Raw genomic sequence first — 27,730 nt, 5'->3', positions numbered from 1 at the left:
ATTATCTGGGTCATTATGACATTACTGTTTGTGAGAGTTTGCGCAAATTGGCTGCCACGTTTCCTGTATTTTTTCCTTAAATATCTGTCATAAGTAGTTTCTCATTTTATTTATTTGTGCTGGAGCCTGGATTCCACGGTTCAGATATGTGCAATGTGTCCAACGGCATTGTAGCTTAGAATCCCTCTGATCCCCAGTAGGAAGGTTTTCCCTATAAGGAAGGTTTACTTTATATTATGCAATTAAAATTTGGCTAATGGTTGAGTGGCAAGCTCTCTTGTGTTTGAAGATCATTCTAACCTTATCACATCGTTCTATGATTGACATTTTCTCTTGTGCTAATGCATCCAACAGCAAATTATCTTTGTTTCTTCCAAGCATTTGGGGATGGGATTTCTACAAGATTCTTCTCCCACTGTTATTTCAGTGGAAACTGCAGAGTTGGCATGGTGGCAAAGACTGTTTATCCCATTTCCTCTAGAGTTGAGATGGGTAATTGGGAAAACCCCCATAAAAATTATTAATGCTCTAACCATTCTGTTTGATCGGAGAGTCTAGATTCAAGAAACTAATCCCATCTGCAGCATTAGTTGCTAGCAATTTCCCCCATACTTTTTATAAATTTCAAAGTTTCTCAGATTGTTGATGACAATGTTCCAGAATTCATGAAGATGATGTATGTATAAAACCTATTACCAATAGGATCAGCTCTTAAAATTCTTGGCTGCAAAGTTTTCTAGAGTACAGTTGATTAGAAGGCTCTTGGAAGTGAAGCAACACTCGAGACCTTTTATGATAAATCCACAAGTGAGTACATTTCTTCTGCAGACCAACAGTGATTGTGCTTCAAAATTAATTCATTGGCTGTAAAGTGCCTTGTGATGTCTTCATATGAAAGGCACCATGTCAATGCAAGCTCTGTCTTTAATTAATTGAAACATGTACTCTTAGAATGACATTGTAGGCTCACAATGTAGGTACTGGCAGTTAAGCTGATTTGCAAAGAGTGATTCTACTGCTACAGAGTATTTTTAAACAAAGAGTTGTTTAAAAAGTGTGAAAAGCATAGACTGAATAATTAAAGGCTAATTAGCTTAACCTCGATGATGGACAATTTATTGAAAAAAAATTCTGAGGGACAGTATAAATCAGCATTTAGGAAGGCCAAGATTAATCTGGAAAAGTCCCAGAGGATTGGAAAACTGCTAATGTAACTCCCTTATTCAAAAAGGGAGAGAGACAAAAAACAAATAACTATAGGCCAGTTAGCTTAACATCTGTCATTGGGAAAATGTTAAGAGTCTAAAGGATATAATAGCAGAGCATTTAGAATTACATAATCTAACCAAGCAGAGTCAGCATGGCTTCATGAAGGGGAATCATGCCTGACAAATTTATTAGAAATCTTTGAGGAGGTAATTAGCAGGATAGATAAAGGAAAACCAGTAGATATAGTATATTTGGATTTCCAAAAGGCGTCCGATAAGGTACCGCATGTAAGGCTACTTAATAAGATGAGTCCATGGTGGTGGGGAAGTATATTAGTGTGGATAGAGGATTGGCTAACTAATAGAAGACAGAATTGGGATAAGGGGGGCATTTTCAGGATGGCAACCTGTAACTAGTGGAGTGCCACAGGGATCAGTGCTGGGGCCTCAATTACTTACAATATACATTAATGACTTAGATGAGGAAAGTGAATGTACTATTGCCAAATTTGCAGATGATACAAAAATAGGTGGGAAGGCAAATGATGAGGATGACACAAGGAGTCTACAGAGGGATATACACAGGTTAAGTGAGTGGGCAAAAAAGTGGCAGATGGAATATAATGTGAGAAAATGTGAGGTTATGCATTTCGGCAGGAAGAATAGAGGAGCTGAATATTATTTAAATGGAGAAGAACTGCAGAAGGCTGCAGCACAGGGAAATTTGGGAGTCCTTGTGCATGAATCCCAAAAAGCTAACATACAAGTTCAACAGGTAATGAGGAAGGCAAATGGAATGTTGGCAAAAATAAAAATAAAAATACCTGGAAAAACTCAGCATGTCTGGCAGCATCTGCGGAGAGGAACACAGTTAACGTTTCGAGTCCGTATGACTCTTCAACAGAACTAAATAAAAATAGAAGAGAGGTGAAATATAAGCTGGTTTAAGGGGGGGTGGGACAAGTAGAGCTGGATAGAGGGCCAGTGTTAGGTGGAGATAGCCAAAAGATGTCATAGACAAAAGGACAAAGAGGTGTTGAAGGTGGTGATATTATCTAAGGAATGTGCTAATTAAGGGTAGAAAGCAGGACAAGCAAGGTACAGATAGCCCTAGTGGGGGTGGGGTGAAGGAATCGAAATAGGCTAAAAGGTAGAGATAAAACAATGGATGGAAATACATTTAAAAATACTGGAAATAGGTGGGAAAAGAAAAATCTATATAAATTATTGGAAAAAAAAAGGGGGGGGTAATCGGAAAGGAGGTGGGGATGGAGGAGAAAGTTCATGATCTAAAATTGTTGAACTTAATATTCAGTCCGGAAGGCTGTAAAGTGCCTAGTCGGAAGATGAGGTGCTGTTCCTCCAGTTTGCGTTGAGCTTCACTGGAGCAATGCAGCAGGCCAAGGACAAGACATGTGGGCATGAGAGCAGGGTGGAATGTTGAAATGGCAAGTGACAGGGAGGTCTGGGTCATGCTTGAGGACAGACCGAAGGTGTTCTGCAAAGCGGTCACCCAGTCTGCGTTTGGTCTCTCTAATGTAGAGGAAACCGCATTGGGAGCAGCAAATGCAGTAGACTAAATTGAGGGAAGTGCAAGTGAAATGCTGCTTCACTTGAAAGGAATGTTTGGGCCCTTGGACGGTGAGGAGAGAGGAAGTGAAGGGGCAGGTGTTGCACCTTCTGCGGTTGCATGGGAAGGTGCCGTGGGAGGGATTTGAGATGTAGGGGGTGATGGAGGAGTAGACCAGGGTGTCCCGGAGGGAACGATCCCTGCGGAATACCGCGGGGGGGGTGAAGGGAAGATGTGTTTGGTGGTGGCATCATGCTGGAGTTGGTGGAAATGGCGGAGGATGATCCTTTGAATGCGGAGGCTGGTGGGGTGATAAGTGAGGACAAGGGGGACCCTATCATGTTTCTGGGAGGGAGAGGAAGGTGTGAGGTCAGAGGCGCAGGAGATGGGCCGGACACGGTTGAGGGCCCTGTCAACCACTGTGGGTGGAAAACCTCGGTTAAGGAAGAAGGAAGACATGTCACAGGAACTGTTTTTGAAAGTGGCATCATCAGAACAGATGCGACGAAGGCGAAGGAACTGAGAGAATGGGATGGAGTTCTTACATGAAGCGGGGTGTGAGGAGCTGTAGTCGAGGTAGCTGTGGGAGTCAGTAGGCTTGTAATGGATATTGGTGGACAGTCTATCACTAGAAATTGAGACAGAGAGGTCAAGGAAGAGAAGGGAAGTGTCAGAGATGGACCATGTGAAAATGATGGAGGGGTGGAAATTGGAAGCAAAATTAATAAATTTTTCCAGGTCCAGACGAGAGCATGAAGCAGCACTGAAGCAGTCATCGATGTACCGGAGAAAGAGTTGTGGGAGGGGGCCGGAGTAGGACTGGAACAAGGAATGTTCCACATACCCCATAAAGAGACAGGCATAACTGGGGCCCATGCGGGTACCCTTAGCCACACCTTTTATTTGGAGGAAGTGAGAGGAGTTTAAGGAGAAATTGTTCAATGTGAGAACAAGTTCAGCCAGACGGAGGAGAGTAGTGGTGGATGGGGATTGTTCGGGCCTCTGTTCGAGGAAGAAGCGGAGAGCCATCAGACCGGTGGGGAATGGAGGTGTAGAGGGATTGGACGGCCATGGTGAAGAGGAGGCGGTTGGGGCCAGGGAACTGGAAATTGTTGATATGATGTAGGGTGTCAGAGGAATCACGGATGTAGGTGGGAAGGGACTGGACAAGGGGAGAAAGAATGGAGTCAAGATAGCAAGAAATGAGTTCCGTGGCGCAGGAACAGGCTGACATGATCGGTCTGCCGGGACAGTCCTCTTTGTGGATTTTGGGTAGGAGGTAGAAGCGGGCCGTCCGAGGTTGGGAGACTATCAGGTTGGAAGCTGTGGAAGGAAGATCTCCAGAGGAGATGAGGTCAGTAACAGTCCTGGAAACAATGGCTTGATGTTCAGTGGTGGGGTCATGGTCCAGGGGGAGGTAGGAGGAAGTGTCTGCGAGTTGACGCTCAGCCTCTGCAAGGTAGAGGTCAGTGCACCAGACAACAACAGTACCACCCTTGTCAGCGGGTTTGATGACAATTCAGGGTTGGACCTGAGAGAACAGAGTGCAGCAAGTTCAGAGAGAGACGGGTTAGAGTGGGTGAGAGGAGCAGAGAAATTGAGACGACTAATGTCACGCCGACAGTTCTCAATGAAAAGATCAAGAGCAGGCACGAATCCAGAGGGAGGGGTCCAGGTGGAGGGAGAATATTGGAGGCGGGTAAAAGGATCCATTGAACCGGGAGAGGACTCCTGCCCAAAGAAGTGAGCACGGAGACGAAGGCGGCGGAAGAAGATTCAGCATCATGCCTAGCCCGAAATTCATTGAGATGAGGGTGTAAGGGTATGAAACTAAGTCCTTTGCTGAGCACTGAACGTTCAGCATCGGAGAGGGGAAGGTCAGGGGGTATGGTGAATACACGGCCGGGGCTGGGATTGGAAGACGGGATGGGGACAGAGGGACAGGCAGGGGTGGAGAGTCCTGGATGGGTGTTGGTGTCGATGACCGACTCCCACGGCTACCTCGACTACAGCTCCTCACACCTCGCTTGCTGTAAGGACTCCGTCCCCTACTCTCAGTTCCTTCGCCTCCATCGCATCTGTTCTGATGATGCCACTTTCAAAAACAGTTCCTCTAACACGTCTTCCTTAACCGAGGTTTTCCACCCACGGTGGTTGACAGGGCCCTCAACCGTGTCTGGCCCATCTCCCGCGCATCCGCCCTCACACCTTCCTCTCCCTCCCAGAAACATGATAGGGTCCCCCTTGTCCTCACTTATTACCCCACCAGCCTCCGCATTCAAAGGATCATCCTCCGCCATTTCCGCCAACTCCAGCATGATGCCACCACCAAACACATCTTCCTTTCACCCCCTCTGGTGGCATTCCGCAGGGATAGTTCCCTCCGGGACACCCTGGTCCACTCCTCCATCACCCCCCACACCTCAATCCCCTCCCACAGCACCTTCCCATGCAATCACAGAAGGTGCAACACCCTGCCCCTTTACTTCTCCTCTCCTCACCGTCCAAGGGCCCAAACATTCCGTTCAAGTGAAGCAGCATTTCACTTGCACTTCCCTCAATTTAGTCTACTGCATTCGTTGCTCCCAATGCGGTTTCCTCTACATCAGAGAGACAAAACGCAGACTGGGTGACCGCCTTGCAGAGCACCTTCGGTCTGTCCGCAAGCATGACCCATACCTCCCTGTCGCTTGCCATTTCAACACTCCTCCCTGCTCTCATGCCCACATGTCTGTCCTTGGCCTGCTGCATTGCTCCTGTGAAGCTCAACTCAAACTTAAGGAACAGCACCTCACCTTCCGACTAGGCACTTTACAGCGTTCCGGACTGAATACTGAGTTCAACAATTTTAGATCATGAACTCCCTCCTCCATCCCCCCCTTTTTTTTTCCAATAATTTATATAGATTTTTCTTTTCCCACCTATTTCCATTATTTTTAAATGTATTTCCATCCATTGTTTTATCTCTACCTTTTAGCCTATTTCGATTCCTTCACCCCACCCCCACTAGGGCTATCTGTACCTTGCTTGTCCTACTTTCTACCCTTAATTAGCACATTCCTTAGATAATATCACCACCTTCAACACCTCTTTGTCCTTTTGTCTATGACATCTTTTGGCTATCTCCACCTAACACTGGCCCTCTATCCAGCTCTACTTGTCCCACCCCCCCTTAAACCAGTTTATATTTTACCTCTCTTCTATTTTTACTTAGTTCTGTTGAAGAGTCATACGGACGCGAAACGTTAACTGTGTTCCTCTCCGCAGATGCTGCCAGACATGCTGAGTTTTTCCAGGTATTTTTATTTTTATTTTTGTTTTGGATTTCCAGCATCCGCAGTTTTTTGCTTTTATCTAAATGGAACATTGGCCTTCATTTCAAAGGGAATGGAATATAAAAATAGTTCTTGCTAAAACTGTACAAGGCACTAATTGAACCACACCTAGAATACTGTGAACAGTTTTGGTCTCCTTATCTAAGAAAAGATATACTGGCATTGGAGGCAGTCCAGAGAGGGTTCACTAGGTTGATTCCATGTATGGAGGGATTTTCTTATGAGGAGAGGTTGAATAGGCTGAGCCTCTACTCATTGGAATTTAGAAGAATGAGGTGTGGCCTTATTGAAACACATATGATTCTTAGGGGGCTTGACAGGGTAGATGCTGATAGGTTGTTTCCCCTTGTGGGAGAGTCTAGAACCAGAGGGCATAATCTCAGAATAAGGGGGTCACCCATTTAAAACAGAGATGAGGAGGAATTTCTTCTCTGAGGGTAGTGAACCTTTACCACAGAGGGCTTTAGAAGCTGGGCCATTATGTTTATTCAAGGCGGAGATAGATTTTTAATCAGTGAGGGAATCAAGGGTTATGGGAAAAAGGCAGGAAAGTGGAGTTGAGGATTATTAGTTCAACCATGATCCCATTGAATGGCTGAGCAGACTCAGTGGGCCAAATGGCCTACTTCTGCTCCTACATCTTATGGCCTTATGGACAGTTTGCGTGACTTTGTTAATATAAGGTTATGTCTGACTAAAGTGATTGAATTTTTTGAGGAGATAATAATTTGTTGCCAAGACCCCACATGGCAGTCTGTTCAGAAAAGTGAAAGCGCGTGAGATTCAAGAGAAAGTTGGATCCAAAATTGACTCAGTGGCAGGAAACAAAGGGTTATATTTGATGGGTGTTTTTGTGACTGGTAGGCAGTTTCCAGTGGGGTTCTGCAGGGCTCAGCATTAATTGTTTTTGAACACATAGAAATAGGGAACAGCTGGGACACTGGGTTGTGTGGGAGGAGAGCTGTGTGACTGAGTAAGTCAATAAACTCCCTTAGTAAAGAAAAGCTCTGTGTCTTGGTTTTGGCTTCACCAATTGATTTGGATCCTATTCACAAAGTACAAAGTCCCTTGCTTTTTGTGCTGTATATCAGTGATTTAGACTTAATATAGGGCATGTTTAGGAAGTGTGCAGATGATACAAAAATGGACTGCACTTGACAGTGAGGAAGAAAGCTGTAGACTACAAGAAGGTATCAATTGACTGGATAGGAGGGCAGAAAACAGATAATTGGAGTTCAATCTGGAAAAGTCAGGTAATGCATTTGGGGAGGACATTCTTGACAAGGAAATATAAAATAAATGGTTGGATACTGAGAAGTGAATGCATGTCCATACACTGACTAACTTGATTGAGTTTTTTTGTTGAGATAAGAGGGTTGATGAGAGTAATGTGGTTGGTGTATATATGAACTTCCAAAAGGTATTTGATAAAACACCACATAAAAGGCTTGTCAGCAAAATTGAATCCTGCGGAATCAAAAGCACAGTGACAGCATGGGTACAAAGTTGACTGACTGACAAGAAACAGAGTAGTGATGAGCAATTGATTTTCAGGCAGGAGGAAAATGTATAGTGGAGTTCCTCAGGGATCGGTACCAAAACCACTGTTTTTCTTGATTATCTGTTATTGACTTTAACTTGGGTGTACAGGGCACAATTTCAAAACTTTCAAGTGTAGATATGATTAAGAATGCATATTGGATACTTGCCTTTATTATGAGTCTTTCTCAGAAAATTAACCCAACTTTTCTCGACTCTGAGGAAGCTTGTACAGGCGCTTAAATATTTCAGCTGTAGTTGTGGAGCAGGAAGGTATTATGCTTCTGACTTAGACATAGGAGTATTTTGATGGTCCCAAAATAGAATGTGTGTGTGGTCAGAAAGTGGCACTCCGGGAGCAGATAGGAGGCAGGCAGCAGTCCAGGCCAGGAGATAGTCTCCATCCAAAGTATGAAGTAAGATTATGGAATGAAACTGAAATACTAGTTCTTTATATTAGCACGTTTCCTTCAGATATGTATGTAGGTCTTACTGTAAAGACTGAAGACCAAGTTGATGGAGATCTCTCATAGTAAATATCTGTTCCTGGTTTTGTAACCCAAGCCACGATGTCCATGTGGCAGTGTAGTACAGGTTAACCACGGTTAGCAACTCTGGAAGCACTCATAATCTGGTAATAAGTCTACATTTTTGTAAACACGTAACTTTTAATAGTATGGATAGCTTCACATATGTGTTATATCCTCAGTTCAAACAGTGATTTGTATTTCACTTGGCAATGTTCCAAATCCATGCTCTTGCAAGCCCCAGATGACTTTTTTGTCATAGGGGGAGGTGTTTGAGAGAAATTATTTTTGCACCTTTGGCTAACATACAAATGAACTGAAGTCTCAGCATGGTGACAACCAAGATAATGAAATCTTAAGCTTTTCTCTTTTCAACTTAACTTTCAAGTATAAAACTAGCAGGTTAATTGATCATAAATGGCTTCACAATTGAGTCTTATCCGGCCTTTACCTGACAAGAGAACTTTCCAAATAATTAGCTGAGAGAAAGATGAGAACAAACTTCCACAGGTCCTTGGTCCTGGGTTACCAAAGTCAATAGTAACATATCCACTCTGCTTTCTCTGAGATGATGTAACTCAGCATTGCATGTGGACCTTGCTGTTCTTAATGGCTTATGATCACACCCTGATATGTTTCCTAACTTGCCATTGGAAGCTGTAGTTTAAAAGAAAGTGACTAGCCTACATGGGATTGGTACTACAGCCTCATGATGATATTCTGTGAAGTTTTAACCAAGAATGTCTGGACTCTTTTTTTTCCCCCAACCACTTCTCCCTCCTTTTGTTTTATTCATTCACGGGATGTGGGCTTCGCTGGCTGGCCCCGCATTTATTGCCCATCCCTAGTTGCCCTTGAGAAGGTGATGGTGAGCTGCCTTCATGAACTGCAGTAGTCCACATGGTGTAGATACACCCACAGTGCTGTTAGGGAGGAAGTTCCAGGATTTTGACCCAGCAACAGTAAAGGAATGGTGATATATTTCCAAGTCAGGACAGCGAGTGACTTGGAGGGGAACTTCCAGGTGGTGGTGTTCCCATCTATCTGCTGCCCTTGTCCTTATAGGTGGTAGTGGTCGTGGGTTTGGAAGGTGCTGTCTAAGAAGCCTTGGTGAATTCCTGCAGTGCATCTGGCAGATGATACACACTGCTGCTACTGTGTGTCGGTGGTGGAGGGAGTGAATGTTTGTGGATGTGGCGCCGATGAAGCGGACTGCTTTGTCCTGGATGGTGTCCAGCTTCTTCAGTGCTGTAAGAGCTGCACTCATCCAGGCAAGTGGAGTGTATTCTGTCACACTCCTGACTTGTGCCTTGTAGATGGTGGACAGGTTTTGGGGAGCCAGAAGGCAAGTTGCACGATTCCTAGCCTCTGACCTGCTCTTGTAGCCACTGTTTTCTTTAATGTTTTTAGACAGTCACTTGTCCAGACAGTACTGCTTTAAAAATACAAAAGCATCTGTGTAAGAGACAACTGAACAATGATAATGATATTCTTACTGCATTGCCGTCTGTTTTTGTTGACTGCCGTGATTCCGCATGGATGCATTATCTGCACAAGCTTTGAACTTGCACCTTTGAATGACTGAGTTTTTGCATCAGTGGCAGTGCTCTTGCCTGAGTCAGAAAGTCCTGGGTTCAAGGTTTCTCCAGGACATGGAGACATAATCTAGGCTAGCACTTTAGTACAGGAGTGATAGAGTGCTCAGTTGTCAGAGGTGCTGTCTTTTGGCTGAGGTATATAAAAAAAAAAATTCCCTTTCTGCTCTCTCGGTTAACCATATAAGAACCCATGGCACCATTTGTAGAAGTGCAGAGGCCATCTCTCAGTCTTCAGACTATTATTTCTCTCATGGCCAACATAACAACCAGATTATCTGATCATTTGTCTCATTAGGATTTATGCGACTTTGCTGTGCACAAATCGGCTACCTTGGTTTGCACTAAAACAGTCAGTATACTTCAAAAATGCTTCATTGCATTTATCTAGCGCCTTTCATGACCTCAGGACATCCCAAAGCACTTTACAGCTGATAAGTACAGTTTGTTCTCTTGAACTTCCCCAGTTTTAATCACTCCACCTTTGGTGACCATGTCTTTAATTGCCAAGGCCCTGAGCTCTGGCAAATTCTCCCTGCACCTCTCCGCGCCTCTAATTTGCTTTCCTCCTTTAAGATGCTCCTTAAAACCTACTTCGTTGCCCAAGCTTTTAGTCATTGACCTAATATTTCTTTACATGGCTGAGTGTCATTATTTTGTTTTTATGCTCCTGTGAAGTGTCATGGGGTGTTTTATTAAGTTAAAGATGCTATCCAAGTATAAGTTGTTGTAAAATCTGACAATGACCTGCTCAAGTGCAGATTAAAAATTCAAGTGTTTTATTTGTGGAAGAATTTTAAAAAGAGTTTGCTACAATAACTTCCATTCCCATTTTGGGTCCCAATGATGATATATTTGATTCTATAAATCAAATTTATTAAAACAAGATTGTCCAATTCTGCTCCTTGAATGTAAATTTGCCTGACTTTTTCTAATTCCAGGGCATAATTGAAAGCAACTTAAACCAGTTAAATTGCTCAGAATCATTTTAAAATCTTTTGGCCATTTTTTCTCAAGTGAATCAAAAGCTTTTATGCCAAGGTTCATAACATTGTTTTAAAAATACATAATTCACTTGATTAGAAAAATCCTTATATAAAAAAAAAGTTTGACCAAGTATCCTCATTAAAGCATTAAGCATGGGAATTCAGCCACTCTTAAAAAGCTTAGGGTTGGAGTTGATATTCCACCCAAAGTTATACTTCTGCCAACTGAAGAAAATAAACAAGTAAACCTGTGTCTGCAATTCCCAGGGTCTTAACATGTGCAGTGTTAAAAATTATCCAGCATATATCCATTTGCACTGTATTTAGGCAGGCTGTGAGAATTGAGATTGTCCTTCCAAATTATTTCAAAATCTGCTTAAATGTAAATTCAAAATCCTTTACATGTAAAGCTTCATGAAAACAAGCTACTTTGGTGTTTTGTTTTGCTGATCAGAGAGCACATAGGATTGCAACAGTCGTTTACTCTTAGTCCTGGAACTTGAAAACGATTGTTACATAAAAACTTATTTTTTTCCCCCAGCAGTCAGCAGCAAACGAACTGTACTAGCTGTTCATTGCTCTTACACTTGCCCACAAACTTTCTATGGGATTTTGCACAGGAACCTGCAGTGATTAGAAATCCAAACAACGCGGCGCCCTCCTACAGGGGATGGAACCCGTGTGAACAGGGCAAGCAACTGTGTATCTCCTTAACCAATCAATTGAAGAATCCTTTCTGAGACTGCTGTGTCTGACCAGGTAGTGTAAGTTAGAACAATTATTTCAATGCCAAATCATATACAGAAAGTGCAATAGTGGGAAGGAAAGAGGGTATTAAGAAAAAGATGAGACCAAGAGGGAAAATTTTAAAAATAAACTTTTACATTTAAAAAAAAATTCTCCAGCAATAATAAAAACCTGAAGGAATGAGACTCCACACTTTCTAAAGTTATTTTTCTGTGTCAGAGAAGCTGTTTGGCAGTATTTAAGACTTACCAGACCATTGAAAATTAATGTAAACTTGAATAAAGAAGCCTTAGCTTTTCTGTTGTGTTTAGTGGTTACCTGTCATTTAAGTATTCAACTTCATGCCCTTCATTTGTTTTCATGTAGCTTCTAGAGGAGCAGGGCTACTGGGCCAGCAACGTCCTAATTTCCTTGCTTAACTGTACATGTGCCATCACCAAAAGTTGCTGTTTGTTTTACTTTTTAATGATGGCAAAACCTGCTAGCCTCACTGTTACTTTTCCTAAAAATCTGGCCATGTCTTTATGCAGAATTTTTTTTAAAAAACTCCTTTGCAAATCCTTTTATAGTGGTGAAACCAATTCTTATTTTCTCTTGCTTTAGGAAGAGGTGCTGAGGGAAATGTTTGGAGCATCTTTTTTCATATTGACAATTTGAATTTTCTTTTACATTCATGAATGCAGCTGTGCTATTTATCCAATTGCAGTGAGGCAACTCTAATTTATGTTGCTGTCTCTAATCAAAATAAATGATTCACAATCTCTGGGCAGCATTCTTAGAAACATGGTTTTTCACTAGACATGTATACCCATCCTCCCCTTTTCACACCTTGGCACCTTGTAGTAGCATAGCCTATGATTCCAAGTGCAAACTCCACAGGAGATTCCACAGTAATATAGTTGGGGAAAATAAGTCACGTTTTTTCTCCATTTCATTTTTTGTCCATTGGTTTTCATATCAAACTGGCTGAAGAGGTGGGTGGGGGGGGAGGGTTGTGTGGGAGAAGGAGGGTAATGATAAGATTAGGAAAAAGTCAGAGGATTGCAATGTGAAGAGAAACCAACCTGAATAGAAAATACCAGAGCCAAAGCCTCGTCTGATGTTAATATTACCTTTTTTAAAATAAAGACAACAGTCATTTGAAATAAACAGAAACTGTCCAGGAACAGAAAATATTGAAGTTTGCAACTTCTTAATTGCTTTAACCAACTAAATTTAAAGCCGGGGTTCTGACCTGCAGTCTGGTTGGCAATTAAACTCTGAATAAACTCTCTCAATGTTTACTCAGCAGCTGTTGTATCTATGTTCTTGAAAGTATACTGTTTTACTTTGCCAACAAGATAATGCAAAATGCATTACATAGTTACATAGTTATAATACTCCTGTCCCTATAAGGCAATGAAATATCTTTCTTGGCATTAGCAATGCCATGGAAAATCTAAGTATTATATCAAAAACAGCATTTCTATATGCACAGATGCCATATTACAAATGTCATGTTTTGCTACATGTGTCATGTTTTTCCACAGATGCAAAACAATCTTAAAATGCTGGTTGTTCTGACCTGCATTTCTAATGTCCAGCCAGAAACAGATGAGCAAATTCCAGTTTACAACTATGCTTCAAAACAATGTTACTGTAAATTATCTGAACATATGTTTTCCTAGTTTGTTAGAAAAGGGAACAGCTGAAAAATGGAACAATATATTGTGAATTAAATGGCATATTCCTGCAAAAATTTACTATGAGCAATCTCATGGGAGATCAACTATTATGGTTGTGATTTGGAACAATTCTGAGAAATGCTGGTTTAATGTTTGTTTTAAAAAATTGCTTAACTTAGGAGAAAGAAGAAATGACCACAGTAAGTCAAGTAGGAACTCTGTGTTAATTTAATGTTCAAAGTTGAATGATACACAGTGCCATTAACACTTCTTCTCATTACAGCATGTATGTGTGGACTGTAAGAAGAATTTCTGCACAGCCTGTTCGGTCCAACCTGAGAACAATCCTAAAATGTGCCACACTTGCCAGAGATTCCGTGCCACTGACTTTGAACGAGGAGAGCTAATGAAAATGAAAGTGAAAGACTTGCGTGATTACCTACAACTACATGAAATTTCAATGGAGATGTGCAGAGAGAAGTCGGACCTAGTAGATCTAGTACTGGGACAGCGACCTCCATCTGCCCCAACCCCTCATGTGCATATCCCTGTTTATAGGATGGATGTGCCTGAGCAACAGTACTTCATACCAAATATCCACCCGGGGACAACAGCATCTACCTCACAGGATGCTCCACCACCATATGGAGCAACCAGCCCAAGTAGCCCAGGACAGTCTCGAGAAGAAAACCTGGTATATATCTGTATATGTAATTTATAAATCTCAAAAAACTGTATGGTAGACATGCAGAATTTTTAAAAAAAGTTATGGACCTGTGTTGAACTTTAATTCTGTATCAGTGGTAGGAAGAAGAAATGAGAATTAAGTCATATTGGCCACTTGACTGTCTTGTGAATAAATTATTAACCTATTAAATGCAGCACAGAACTGAGCAATGAAGATGTATACACAAACCAAATTCACTAATTTCTTAAAGTTTATAGTTGCAAAAAGGAATTTAATCATTTGCATGTATTATTTCCGGTTTGTCTTCCAATATGGAAATTAAAAACTTCCTTTGTTTATAACAGTTAATAGTACTGTGTTAGGTTTACTGGTAAACCTGTAAAGCAGTCTACGCAAACAGCATGAGTCAAGTGATGTAGATCATTATGAATGGTTTGTGCTGTTTGCATAGAAATTGAAAAATACTGGAATTATAATGAACTCCAATTACAAATGATTTGTGGTCACTTGTATAATCTTTCAGTATTAGTTATGAGCTTTAATCTTAATCAATTTAGTTTTCATTTTATTGACCGTGCTGAAATATGAGTGTAATGCAATTTCTCATCTTTACATACACAGTTGAATGCAGAAGTGACGGAAGAGAATCCAAACGAGCCTGTGTCACAAATAGAGGATGAGACTGAGGTGTGTTACATCTTCATTCTTGGTGTGCCACACTAGTCTTTCTTGTTTCTAGAATTTTATAAATGACACAGTTGCAGGCCAGCAGATTTGTGGCCAGTTTTCCTAAGCGATCAGTAATGTGCTGAGTGTACTGTGTTGATCATATTTTCAATCAAAAGTAGCCTGTTTTATTGAGTGGGGTCAATAATACTCAGTCCCACAGACCAGTTCTTCACAGAGCATTATTTCAATGCTATTCTAAAACTGCTCTAGGATTTAAACTTGGGCAACTCTTAAAATTCCAATCATCCTGAGCTAATCATTTTCTCACAGTTGTGACTCTTGAATTGTGGGTGCATATTGCTACCTTCCAATCCATGAGAATGGTCCTAGAATCTAGACGATTTTGGAAGATCAAAATCAATCCACTATCTTTGTAGTTATCTCTTTAAAACCCTAGGATGTAGGCCATTAGGTCCAGGGGATTTGTCAGTTTTCAGACCCATTATTTTTTTCCAGTACTTTTCTTCAATATTAATGAGCTAATTCTTCTGGTTGGCGTGCAGGGGCAGGCCCGACACGCTGATGTGTAAAATGATGCGTGATGACAGCCAGGCGTGTGTCCAGACGTCATCGCACGACATTTCGATATTTTGTTCGGCGGGCGCGCACCAAAGGCAGCTGCGTACCTGTCAAACTGTCAATGGCCAATTATGGCCATTAAAAAGTACTTAAACTTGTTAAGAAAGCTGCAAGAGCCCAAGCAGCCTTTGCATTTTTCAGGAAACCTTATCCACGGGCGGGATGAGGTTTCCTGAAGCTTTTAATAAAATAAATAAATTTCCCTAACTTCACAAACATGTCCCAGCTCATGTGACACTGTCACATGAAACATGAAAGGGCATGTTTAAATAAATTTTTACTTATTCAAAAGTTTTCCAATCCATTCAATCTCCCTGAGTGATTGCTGCACTCTTGGCTATGCGTGAAAGAGCACAGGCTGTCTCCCCCCTTTCTCTCCTCTCCCCGCCCTACACACACACACATACACACAGGTAATGCTGAGCGCTACTGGCTGCACGTTACGCTGGGCGGGCCTTAATTGGCCTGCCTGCATAAAATGGCGGCGCGCAGCCAATCACAGGCAGCAATCTGCTCCACACCCGTTCCTGCCCAGCCCGCCCGCCATAGGAAAAATTCTCCCCAATTACATTTAAGTTTCTCACTCTCATTAGACTTTTCATTCCCCACAATTTGCAGTATGCTTCTTGTGTCCTCTAATGTGAAGACAGAAAGACAGACAGAAAATATTTTTAAAATGCTACTTTATTCCCCATTATAATTTCTTCTGTAAAAAAAAAACAGAAAATGTTGGAAATACTCAACAGGTCAGGCAGCATCTATGGAGAGAGAAACAGTGTTATCATTTCAGGTCGATAACCTTTCATCTGTCACTGCCTTAAGTGACCCATATTTGCTTGCATTAGTCTCTTCCCTTTTACATTCTTGTTAGCACTCTTACAATTTGTTTTTACTCTATATATTTTTGCTAGTTTATATTCACTTTATTTTTGTGCTCTTTATCAATTTCTTGGTTTTTTTGCAGGTTTCTAGTACCCTAAAATCTAGTTTTGGCAACATTGTAAGAGTCGTCTTTTGATCTAATTTTATCCTTAACTTCTAATGGAATTTTTATTCCTCAAGGGAATGTATTTATTGAGAACAACAAATTATCTCTTTTAAATGTTTGCATTGCTTATCTACGGTTATTTTTTAAAAATCTAATTCCACAATTTTAAAGTGGCTTAAAGGATAGGAATGGAAGCTCAAAATTCTTGGTAATGGGGCTTTCAGACAGGATAGAGAGAGGGATTAAAAGTGTTGATTAAAGAAGCAATCACAGCAATGAGGAGGGTTGATTTACTAGAAGGATCATCAAATGAAGATATGTTGATTGAACTGAGGAATAAAAATGGGAAAATCACACTGCTGGCAGTATCCTATACAGACCTCCAAACAGAGGGAGATAGAAGAGCAAAAAATGTAGAAAATTGCTGAAAAGGGCAGTAATAAGGGATTTCAACTACCAAGTGTTAACTGGTATAGATTTAGTGTTAAACATACAGTTGGCACAGAATTCTTAAAATATGTGCAGGAGAAGTTTTTAGCCAGTATACAGCAAGCCCTACGAGAGAAGGGACAGTTCTGGACTTGTTTTAGGGAATAATTTGGAGCCAGTGGAAAGTAGGGGAGCATTTTAGTGGTAGTGATCCTAATTCAGTTAGATTTGGATAATTATGGGGAAGGATTAAGCTAGACCAAGAGTAAAAGTTTTAAATTGAAGAAAGACCAATTTTACTATGTCGCAATGTGATTTTGGCAACAGTGGACTGGAAACAGCTACTTGAAGGTAAATTTGTGTCAGCACAATGGGAGACGTTCAAGGAGAAGGTTCAAAACAAATATGTTCCCATGAAGAAAAAGGGTGGGACTCTCAAATCTAGACCCACCCTGCATGTCAAAGAGCATACAAAGTAGGATCAAGCAAAAAAAGAAAGCTTATGCCCGATATCAAGAGCTCAATACTGCAGAGAGTCCAGAGGAGTATAGAAAATGCAAAGTGAAATTAAAAAAGCAAAGAGGAGATATGAAAAATATTGGCAACTAAAATCCAGGAGAACCCAATGACATTTTATAAATACATGAAGAGGAAGAGGATAACTTAGGAAAGAGTGGGGCTGGTTAAAGACTAAAAATGTAACGTATGTGTGGAGGCAGAAGATGTGGGCATGGTTCTGAATAATGAGTGGGATGAAGCAGAAATTGTAGTTGAGGGAGATGAAATATTGGATGAAATAAACATAGTGAGGGAGGAAATATTGAGGAGTTTAGTATCCTTAGAAGTAGATAAATTACCAAGCCTGGATGAAATTTATCCCAGGCTGCTAGGAGAAACAAGTGAAAGAAATAAAGAAGGCTCAGACTATCATTTTCCAATCCTCTCTGACTGCAGGCGTTGCTGTACCATGTTGTTTAAAAATGAAGGAAGGGGTAGCTGAAGTAATACAGACCAGCCAGCCTAGCCTCAGTAGTTGGCAAATTAGAAATTGCTCCCCAGAGAACCTTTTACTATGGCGCTCTTAATTACCCCTGTCTTATTGCATGTTACTGTTCCCTGAATTGTTCCAGAAAATTGTTTCAAATATATTTCATGAACTTCTTCTCCAAACTACTTTTGCCTATTTGATTTGCTCACCTTGCAAAAAGATTAAAGCCCCCAGGAATATTGCATTTTCCTTGGCATATGCTCCTCTAATTTCCTAAAATATGCTCTGTCCAAGACTGATTATTTTTAGAAGGCCTATAAATTACACCCACTACTGTTTTCCATCCTCTGTAATTTTATAGCTCCATCCAAACTGGTTTGACATTCTGATTTTCTTGGTTGAGATCCTTTATCTACTGCCTTTATCTAGGGATGAGAAGTTTCCGCTGTTTGGCAAAATTCTGACTTTTGGATCATGAAATTCTGCCTTTTGGATCATGAAATTCTGCCCTTTTAAATCTTTTTCCACCCTCCCCTCTCTTTAATCTGCCACCAATCTGACTCTTTCTGTGATTGGGAAATGTAGAGGCCGTGCCCCCAGTAGCAGCTGCTCCCATGTGCAGCCTGCAGAGCACTGTCCTATAATAAAAACAGAAAATGCTGGAGAAACTCAGCAGGTCTGACAGCATCTGTGGAGAGAGAAACAGAGTCAACGTTTTGAGTCTCTGCGACTCTTCTCCTGTGCTGGGTTGCCTCTGCTGTTGGAGTTACTGCCACTGGCAAAGGATGGCTGGATCATCTTGCCCAATCTGAGGTCCTGTTTTTGATGGAGCGACTCGGCCCCAACCTAACCACAACTAACTGCTCGACTTCAGATAAAAGCAAAAAACTGCGGATGCTGGAAATCCAAAACAAAAACAAAAATACCTGGAAAAACTCAGCAGGTCTGGCTTGACTTCAGGTTCTGGCTCTGGATCCAGGAGGGAGGGAGATTCCAGCCAGAACTGGTCTCAACCATATACTGCCCTGGGCAGCGGTTGTCACTTTGCACTGCCTCTTGCTCAGCCTACTTGGAATCTTGCCCCTTCCCAAACGTCCAGTGATGGAATAGGTCGCACTCCCTGGCCCGCCTGTTGGGGAGGTGTGAAATTCCAGGCCTGGAGTTTGGGCCCTGACAGCTCAACATCAATCAATGTTTTACAAAGATTTAGATTTTGAGTCTAATTTATAAAATGTTCCCATTTGATCCATTATTATTATCCCTGCTTTTCCACTCCAGCTCCCACACATCTGGGCAAAGTGGATAAATCCAGGTAGGGAGAAAAGTGGAGAAAGAGGAGGAGTTGAGTGAGTGGGGGTGGGTGGAGAGGGTGGGAAGGGTTGAGTGTGGGGTGCTGAGTGTTGATGGGAGGTAGGGCATGAGTGTGTGTGTGGACGTGGTGAGAGAGAAGCTTCACTTAGTCTTCTGTCAGAATGGATTGGCTGAAACCTACACGAGTACATAAAATAATAACATTTTGACTAAGTATTTTAAAAACACAGATTTACAGGTTTTCATATTTACATGATGAATTATTATAAGTTGATCTATAATATGCAAACTTTAATAATAACATACCAAATTTACTGTGCCATATTATTGCTGTTTTGTTTTTGTTGGCATGTGAGGTTATGTTAATTTTCAAAAGTTATTTTTTATATATATAATCATTCATGGTATGTGGTCATAGCTGGCAAGGCTAGCCTTTGTTGCCCATCCCTGACTGCCCTTGAAGGTGGCGATGAGTTAAAATGGGGCCACATTGGAAAATAGTTTGTGACGAACTGCCATAGTCCTTTACTTCACTTTGCATATACATAATCCAGCATATGTAATTCTGTTGTTAGTATAGACTTCATCCTGTATTATATGCACTGACTGCATTGAATGCTAAAATGCTGAGGTCACTTTGGTGGTTTGTTACAAATACATTGGTCCACAGTCTTGACAGTAATAGAAGGTAAACAAGGGAAAGACTACCCACTTGAAGCCTAATAATTCCGCCCATTTGAAATGGCCTAGAAGCATTTGCATTTCACTACACATCATAAAAAGTACGATAATTACATGATTCCCTATCACAAAAAAATTTTAGACCTTTTTGTCTTCAGCCACTCTCAGCTGTTTATCTCATCCTTTACTATTAGGGCTATCCAATATCCTTTTCCATTTTGCCTATCTTTTCTAGAAGTCATGTGCCCTGGAATATTTAGTTCCCAGCCTTGGTTACCCTGCAACAACATCTCAGTAATGGCTAAACCCATTTATCTCTATTTGTGCCATTCATTTATCTGTCTTGATTGGCACTCCGTCCACCACCTTCGACATTCACTCCCTCCAGCATCAATGCACTGGCTGCGGTATGTACTATCTACAAGATGTACTGTAGCAACTCACCTAGTCTCCTTAGACATCACCTCCCAAACCCATGACCAAATAGGACAAGGGCAGCAGATGTATTGGAACACCACTGCCTGGAAGCTCCCCTCCAAGACAAATAACATCCTGACTTGGAACTATATCACTATTCCTTCACTGTTGCTGGGTCAAAATCCTGGAACTCCCTTCTTAACAGCACTCTGGGTGTTCCTACACCGCGTGGATTGCAGAGGTTCAAGCAGGCAGCTAACCACCAGCTTCAAAGACAATTATGAGCAGTAAATGCTGGCCTAGTCAGTGATGCCCACATCCCATGAACTCATCTTTTAAAAAAGAATCTTGTTACGATTGCTTTGTGCATTCAGGTATAGCATCTTTAATTTTAACTTGCTGCTATTTTTCCCTGATGTGGCCTTGGTCACTAATGCCATATTAATGTTATTAAATTTCATCTCTTCCTAACACTGACTAATTCTAGCTAAATTGCTACTCTGTTCAGAAGAATCCAATTTCGGACACCATGAAGTAGGCTAAATCTTGTGTATATTGACAGCAAGTCTTTATTAACAGCTCATAACTATGTACATATATACTGTAGATGGTACAGGTATTGAGCTGACTCCACCCTTCATACATCCCTGTTCATCTCTAAACATGGGTCATGTGCCTTCTTATGTGACTGTGTAGGCGGTACTGTACTCAGTCCCACATTAACCCTGTATGTACTAGACCCTACTACTACATCTCCCAAGTCTTTATCCCATGGATATAGAGTTATTTTAGTTTACTTCAAGTCTTACATTGTTATAAGTCTTGTGCATTTACCTTATTGTTAAAACCTTAATACCATTCCAACATTATTGCGATTACATCTCCCCCTTCAAGTCCTTGAAGTTAGAGGTTCAGGCAGCCTGGAGGCCCTATAACCCTTCCACATCTCGTTTCCTGTTCTTTCTGGAGAATGGTAGGCTCTAGTGGTTCTGGTTCTTGTTAGCTTGGAAGTTGGACTGGCATCTGGATATGGTTTCATCCATTTCTTCCATTGCTTGATGTTAAACCATGCCTGGTTGGTCTAGTTGGTTTGAAGGTGCATGGTTGCTGTTACTCTTGACCATTTCTTACGGGGTGGATGGAAATGGTGCCTTTCCTTCTTTTTCTGTTTGGGCCATCAGGAAGCTCTCTGAGGCTGAGGCAAGAAGATTGAATAGCGTGCTTACCTCTGTCATTTGTTGTTGATGGTGTGAGACTGTGCTTCTGGGACGCTAGCTAGAAGATGCTGTGTGTGCACAGTGGTTGGTTTGTCTCCCAACTGTACCATCATCGTAGTTGGAGGTAGAGGCTTCTCAGATTGTTGATCCTTCTCTGGTACCTCTTCCACCAGAGGTGCTATGGTAATCTCTTGTGCGGTAGGTTGGTCTAACCATAGGGGATTTACCCAGACCTGGAATGATGATGTACAAACCTGCTCCACAAAAAGAGAAGAGAGATTGCAGGTGAAATCAGAGTCTGAATACTCTTTAGTGTTTGAGGACTCAGGACTGTGCTGTTCTGGCTGGCTAACGACAGTGGTAGTCTTGGCATCTTCTGCCATCTGGAGGAGATCAAGGGTTACGCAGGCATCCCTGCTGAGAAGAGAGGGAAGCTGATTCCGATTCAGCTCAAAAATCTGCTTGTTGCCATACCTCAGTGGTTCAAGGATCATTGCTGAAGACAGGGAGTCAAACTCCCCCTGCTCCATAAAGTGGAGTGTCCATCTTTCGAATCCAAAGGCCTTAGATCCATGGTTCCTTGTCTGACAGGATGGTCACACTGGCACCTGAATCTAATTTAAAATTTGTTTGATGATCATTTACTAGGATTGAGCATTCCAAAGTCAAGAGCTGCATTCTCTGGTGTCACCCAAGGAACATGGCTATATGTCTTCAGGGTTTTTGGTCTCACCCTTGTGGATTATCTTTGGGCTATCTGTGCGGTGCTGTTTTTTCAACTTGCACAGTTTACCAAAGTGTCCCTGTCGGTTGCAGTGGAAGCACTGCTTGGGCAGTGCTCGCAGGACACTGATCTCCCCTATGAGGGTGCTTCACACTGCAGCGCTGGCAAGGTCGCTCTGCTGGGTGGTTCAGGAACTGCTTTCCCTGACTTGGATGGTCCCTGCATTTCTGTGACCTGATATGGTGGACTGAGGGCTGGCTTCTGCCCCAAGTCGTGTTCTCTCCCCTTAGCATGGTTCTGGTATGTTCACATAGTTCAGTCTCACTAGCTGAATCGTCTTGTCCGGGCTAAGATCACCTTTAGCTTGTAGGAGGTCAGGGAATGAATTGTCTGCAACACCCACCACGATTTTGTGTCAGATGACCTTAGACTTTAAATCGCCATATTCACACCCCTCTGGCAGCCTGTAGTGATCTTTTTTGAATGAATTGACAGGTTGGACTCGCTCATTAAATTTGGCGCTCTCCAGCATTTTTTTGGATCTCAGGTCGAAATAAACATCGAAAGATTTTAAAACATCATCAAATTTGGCAGATAACTCATCGATAGCTTCTGCAATGATGTCATCTGCAATTGGCTGAATTGAGTAAAGTGTATTGACTTGTTCTGCTGTTGATTTATTTTTTAATTTAGGCCCATAGCAATGTTGTATCTTAAAAATCTTTCCCTCAAAAGACTCCAATTCTGTGACTGGTCTGAGCAATGCGTTAACCCCAGTGGAGCTGGATGTGTGGAATTGTGATCCATTTTGAAGATTTTTTTAAAGTGTGGATACAGCTTTAAGAGATTACAGACTTCTAAGATGGCACCACTGTTATCAGCCGAGCAATAGATCTTCCCGCACTTGATGGCTTTTGGCAGGCTTTCCAAAATGGCAGCAGCACATTTCTGCCCAAAGAAGGGTCTGCAATGGCTGCATGGGTCGGCTGGCTGCCGACTTAATTTAATCAGCAATATAGCATTGCGAGTCAGGACGTTTAGAAAAGAACTACAGGCTTGGACTTTAGGAAAATCGAACGATCATGAGGTACCCAAAATAGACAAAAGTAATTATTAATTTAATTTTCTCTTCTCTTTGCCGAACTTGGAAGCCACATGTTGAGACTTGGAGTTGGAGATCAGGATCAGCGATGGGTTCCTTTCAAACGGAGCTTCTGAATGATTGAAAAGGGGTTTCTCAGAAGTGGCTAGCCTGGAATTTAACAAAAAAATTTATCTCACCCTTGCAGGTTGTGAACTCTGCTTGCTGGAGCTGGCCTTCCAAGGGAAATTCAATGGGGTTTTATGCTGGAGTAAAACTTGTACCTTTTTGCTTCCAGGCTCTTTTCTCTCTGGAGCTTTTTCTTTATGGCGAATTTTCTCCGTGTCTGTAGCTTCAGTTGGGAGTTTGTTTCAGTTCAGAATCCATAGAAGGTGTCCTTTTTCTTAGTTTTTCTGTATTCTTGTGAAGATAAGGGTTTTTGATCCAGATGCTACCACCATGAAGGATCCTGCTTCGGGCACCATAAAATAGGCTAATAGTCTTGAGTATATTAAGTTGAAGTCTCTACTGACAGCTCATAACTATATACGATAGAGGGTACAGGTGTGGAGCTGACTCCATCTTAGGTCTTTACATATCTCTGTCCATCTCTAGACCGACCCTGGCTCTGGGTCATGTGCCTTCTTACGTCAATGTGTGGGCAGTACTGCACTCAGTCCCACATTAACGCTGTATGTACCAGACCCTTATACTACATGTTCTATGGCCTTGGCTTTACAGACTTCTAAATTTACCCTCATCTGAATCTCCCCTCCCTCATAGTTGTTTAAAGCCCCCTTGATCACCCTAGTTATTCAATTTACCAGGTTCATGGTCCCAGCCCAGTTTATGTAGAGCCCAACTCTTACCCTCGTATCAGTACCAGGATCCGTGAATTAAAATTCCCTGCCTCCCACAGCACTCTTTCAGCCACACATTTAAACGCAAATCTATTTATATCCATTCCAATTTCTGCATAACTCAGCTATTAACAGTGATTATAACATTTGAAGTTCTTTTTAATTTGTACACTAGCTCCTCAAACTCCCTCAATTGAACCTCAATTACTTGTTCTACAAAAGTCATTGGTTTCTACGTAGACCATAACAATTGGATCCTCCTGGTCTTCTAAGTTCCTTTCCAACCACAAGGATGTGGCTTTAACCCTGGCATTGAGCAGGCCTTCAGAACTCTCAGCTTAGGCTGCAGGAACTAATATCTATCCCCTGACTATACCGTCCCTAACACAAATATATTCCTTTTCACTCCCCGACTCGAATAGCCTCCTATGCCATAAAACCATAGTCAATCTTCCCATCCTTCTTGAAGTCTTTATTTTCACCTGTACCAATAGCAAGTACCTGTTGGACAAGGACGAAGGCTGAGCCTCTGCCACCATTGCATCTGTGGTCCCCTTACCTATCTAAATCACAGTCATGCCGTCCTGCCCCTGACCATTAACCAAATCCAAACCACCACCAAACCTAAGGGATGTGACTCTCTCCTGGATCAAAATGGCCGGGAACTCTCCTCCCTGATACCCTGCAATGTCTGTACCTCAGGCCCCAGCTCAACAACTCTTGGGGAGCCAAAGTTCCCCAAGATGCAGATGTTTATTTCAAATGTGGTTGCCTAGGATTGTGCTGTCCTCTACAAACTCCCACATGCTTCATGTGTAGCATACTTCCTGCACTGCCATCTCTATCCAATCTTATTTTAGAAATGTAATTATTAAATTAAATTTACCCTTGTCTGAACCCTCCATGAACCTGTATTAGCATAAAGCCCAATCTACCGCCCTAATTACTTGAGTCAATAGGACAGCAATCCCAGCCGGTTTAAGTGAAGTCCATTCCTCTCCTTGATGAAATGAAAGATTAACTTTCTTTCAGCGTGCTCTGAGAAGAATAGGAAGAAAACACTTTTTTTCATCAATTTTATCATCCCAAATAAGACATCTGCCAAATTTGTTTGGTCAAGTTTTTGAAGACCTTTTAGTATATGTAAAATTGCAGTGCATCGGTGTGTTACATTGTTACTGTATTTCCTGTAACTAATGTGTGGAATAAATGATTGGTTTTTGCATGATACTCTAAACACTATACCTGTTTGTAATCACTAATACTATCCGTTTTGGTGATCTTTGCCCTAGTCCATCGATTCAGAGGAGATAGTTGCCCCAGGCCGGCATCGAGCCTCTCTATCAGACTTGACTTGCATTGAAGATATTGAAGCTCTCACAGTGCGTCAGCTAAAGGAAATACTAGCACGAAATTTTGTAAATTACAAGGGATGTTGTGAAAAGTGGGAGCTAATGGAGAGAGTGACAAGACTGTACAATGAACAAAAGGACCTTCAGAATCAGGGTAAGAGAAGTTCCATATATAGAATCAGATAACCATACTAGGTATTTAATCCTATTGTGTGGGATATATTTTTTCTCTCCTAATTTTTTTCCTTGACAGTTTCTGAATCCAGAACAGAAGGTGGTAAGAATCTGCATTAATTTCACTTTGTAGCTTTTAAGAGACCCTTAAGATTGTTCTTTGTATGGATTAGTACAGAGTGTGCCACAGTATTTACAGCACAGAAACAGACCACTCAGCACAGTAAGGAATGTTGGTGCTGGAATGTTGATTTTTGTTTAAAAGTTTTCCTGAATTTGATAGAAACCAAAAGTATCCTAACATTTGCCCTAACATAAACTGAAGAAAAGTACTACCACTGTCCAAGTGTAAGTTTTCCATTTCCAACAGAACCAAGTCTGTGGGTCTGCATGCTTAACGCCAATCAGTTTTGTTCTGTGCAGGTTAAAGCTATATGGACTCACTTCACTTTCGGACCTGTAACCTTAGAGAGAAATGAGACTTTCATCCCATTAAGTTGGCTGATTTCAAACTCAGAACCTCAAGGCGTAAACCTGGGTGAAATTTCTGCATTGCAAAGTCTCTTTGATGTACTCAAAAAACGCAAAACCTACTCTATATTTTGGCTGGAGTTACATTATCCGAGTGTGAGTGTGATCGGTCAACAGACCGAAATTGTACGACAGACTGAGATCGGTGACAAAGTAGCACTCTGCTTCCATGCTTGGACATTGCAGAGTTGCACCCCTGTCCCAGGCAGTAAATTTGTTAATGTTGAGACTATGGGTGAGAGCCAAGTATCAAAAATAGGAAGTGTTTCATTCTCCAGCACTGGCTTTCTCAGTTTGAATATGCAAATTAAAATTTATATTTTTGGCCTCAGCCAGTTTATTGCATAACTGTCTGCATCATAATAGTGGCATTTTGCATTGATTGTTTTTTATTTTGTATAGGTGGGAATGAACCATCAGGTGTTGATGAGAATCTCTGTAAAATATGCATGGACTCTCCAATTGACTGTGTGCTGCTGGAGTGTGGCCATATGGTCACGTGTACTAAGTGTGGGAAGCGCATGAGTGAGTGCCCCATCTGCAGGCAGTTTGTCATACGGGCTGTACATGTCTTCAAGTCTTGAGTAATTGCAACTACTGTGAAACCATATCGGATCAATTGGAGATGTGCATTTTCACAACCCAGACCCAGGCTGCTGATTTAAACATATCTGCCCACCAATACTACTAGTAAGTCAGTTAACACATTTCTAGTTCACTCAATGAAAACACTATTTAATTGTGTAGAATGTTTTACATGAGACATATATCATTCATCTTGGATATGTTGAAAGGGTGTCCATACAACTACACTTCCACTATAGAAAGGAAGGTTAAAATGAATGAAAGAAATGGGATTAGAAAGAGAAGTACAAGAAAGCCCAAACCAAAAAGAAATTAAGCTAAAAATCATTCGTCTTGTAGCACTCCATGGAGAACATGTGGTGTTGAGCTACTTTAACATGTGACCAATTTTGAAAATTGGAGATGAGTTGACAACTCAAAAGCAAGCTGGGGGCACAGGAGAAAAGGAAATTATTAAATATAAGCTAGTTTCTGTTCCGGATAATTAGTATTTTCGAAGGATTTTGTACTTATGTTTCGATCATTCAAAGTTTATTAGAATGACTGCAGACACTTTAGAAATAGTGCAATTTGTTTTTACTAGTAGTTACTTGGGGTGGGGGTTGGTCAGCAAATTATACAATGGAAATGTGTGTGGGAAACTAAAGAGCAGAAATTAAGCTGCACTAAAATGAGCAAGTATTGGTAAATGGCCATCATGTTAATTGTCAGAATGCGAGTAGAACAAATTAAGATCTTTCAGTTCTAGCTCAAACTTGGCTCTGCCACTTGTCTGTTTAATTCACTGTTTAAACCTAAAACCACTGAACTAAATTACAGCTTACAAACACGAGGCTTTTCCAAGTACATTTGAACACCAGACCTTGGCTAGCAGGTACATGTATGTAGGTCAAATTGGGTTGATAAAATGCACCATCTTCATCTTACTGTGCTCCAAACCTTCAAATTAAACATGGCTCCATGTAATTTATACAGTTCACTGCTGTCTGAATCATCCTGCTTTCTACACTGCATAGGTTGAATGAACATACTTAAAGATCAGTAGATACGTACAATTTAAAAAGTAAGCACAAGTTTTTCTTTTTAAATCCAGTCTATTGATCTTTAACTTTGCATTGGTGTCTACAGTGCAATAACTGCATGCAAATGTTTACAGGAGTATAAAGCAGGTTAAAGGTTAAGCAGTGCAACATCGTACATTCTGTTAAAATGTTTAAGATTGAGT

At 41.4% G+C, this 27,730-nt stretch overlaps 1 protein-coding gene across 3 annotated transcripts in view; it reads left to right on the top strand.

Moving 5' to 3' along the window:
• The window catches only part of LOC144684646 (E3 ubiquitin-protein ligase rififylin-like), an 81,344-nt gene extending 54,536 nt beyond the window's left edge, over positions 1-26,808 (top strand). For all 3 annotated transcript variants that reach the window (XM_078548709.1, XM_078548711.1, XM_078548710.1), the window contains 4 exons: positions 13,455-13,865; positions 14,481-14,546; positions 25,156-25,369; positions 26,323-26,808. In XM_078548709.1, the coding sequence (XP_078404835.1) occupies positions 13,455-13,865; positions 14,481-14,546; positions 25,156-25,369; positions 26,323-26,504 (873 nt within the window). In that variant the 3' untranslated portion in view covers positions 26,505-26,808. The remainder of the gene's footprint in view (positions 1-13,454; positions 13,866-14,480; positions 14,547-25,155; positions 25,370-26,322) is intronic.
• Positions 26,809-27,730: the final 922 nt, after the last annotated feature.

The sequence above is a fragment of the Cetorhinus maximus genome, chromosome 9, assembly GCF_964194155.1.
Source record: "Cetorhinus maximus chromosome 9, sCetMax3.hap1.1, whole genome shotgun sequence".
Taxonomy (NCBI): domain Eukaryota; kingdom Metazoa; phylum Chordata; class Chondrichthyes; order Lamniformes; family Cetorhinidae; genus Cetorhinus; species Cetorhinus maximus.
Note: the sequence above shows the minus strand (reverse complement) of the source record. Positions and strands in the feature narration are given on the sequence as shown.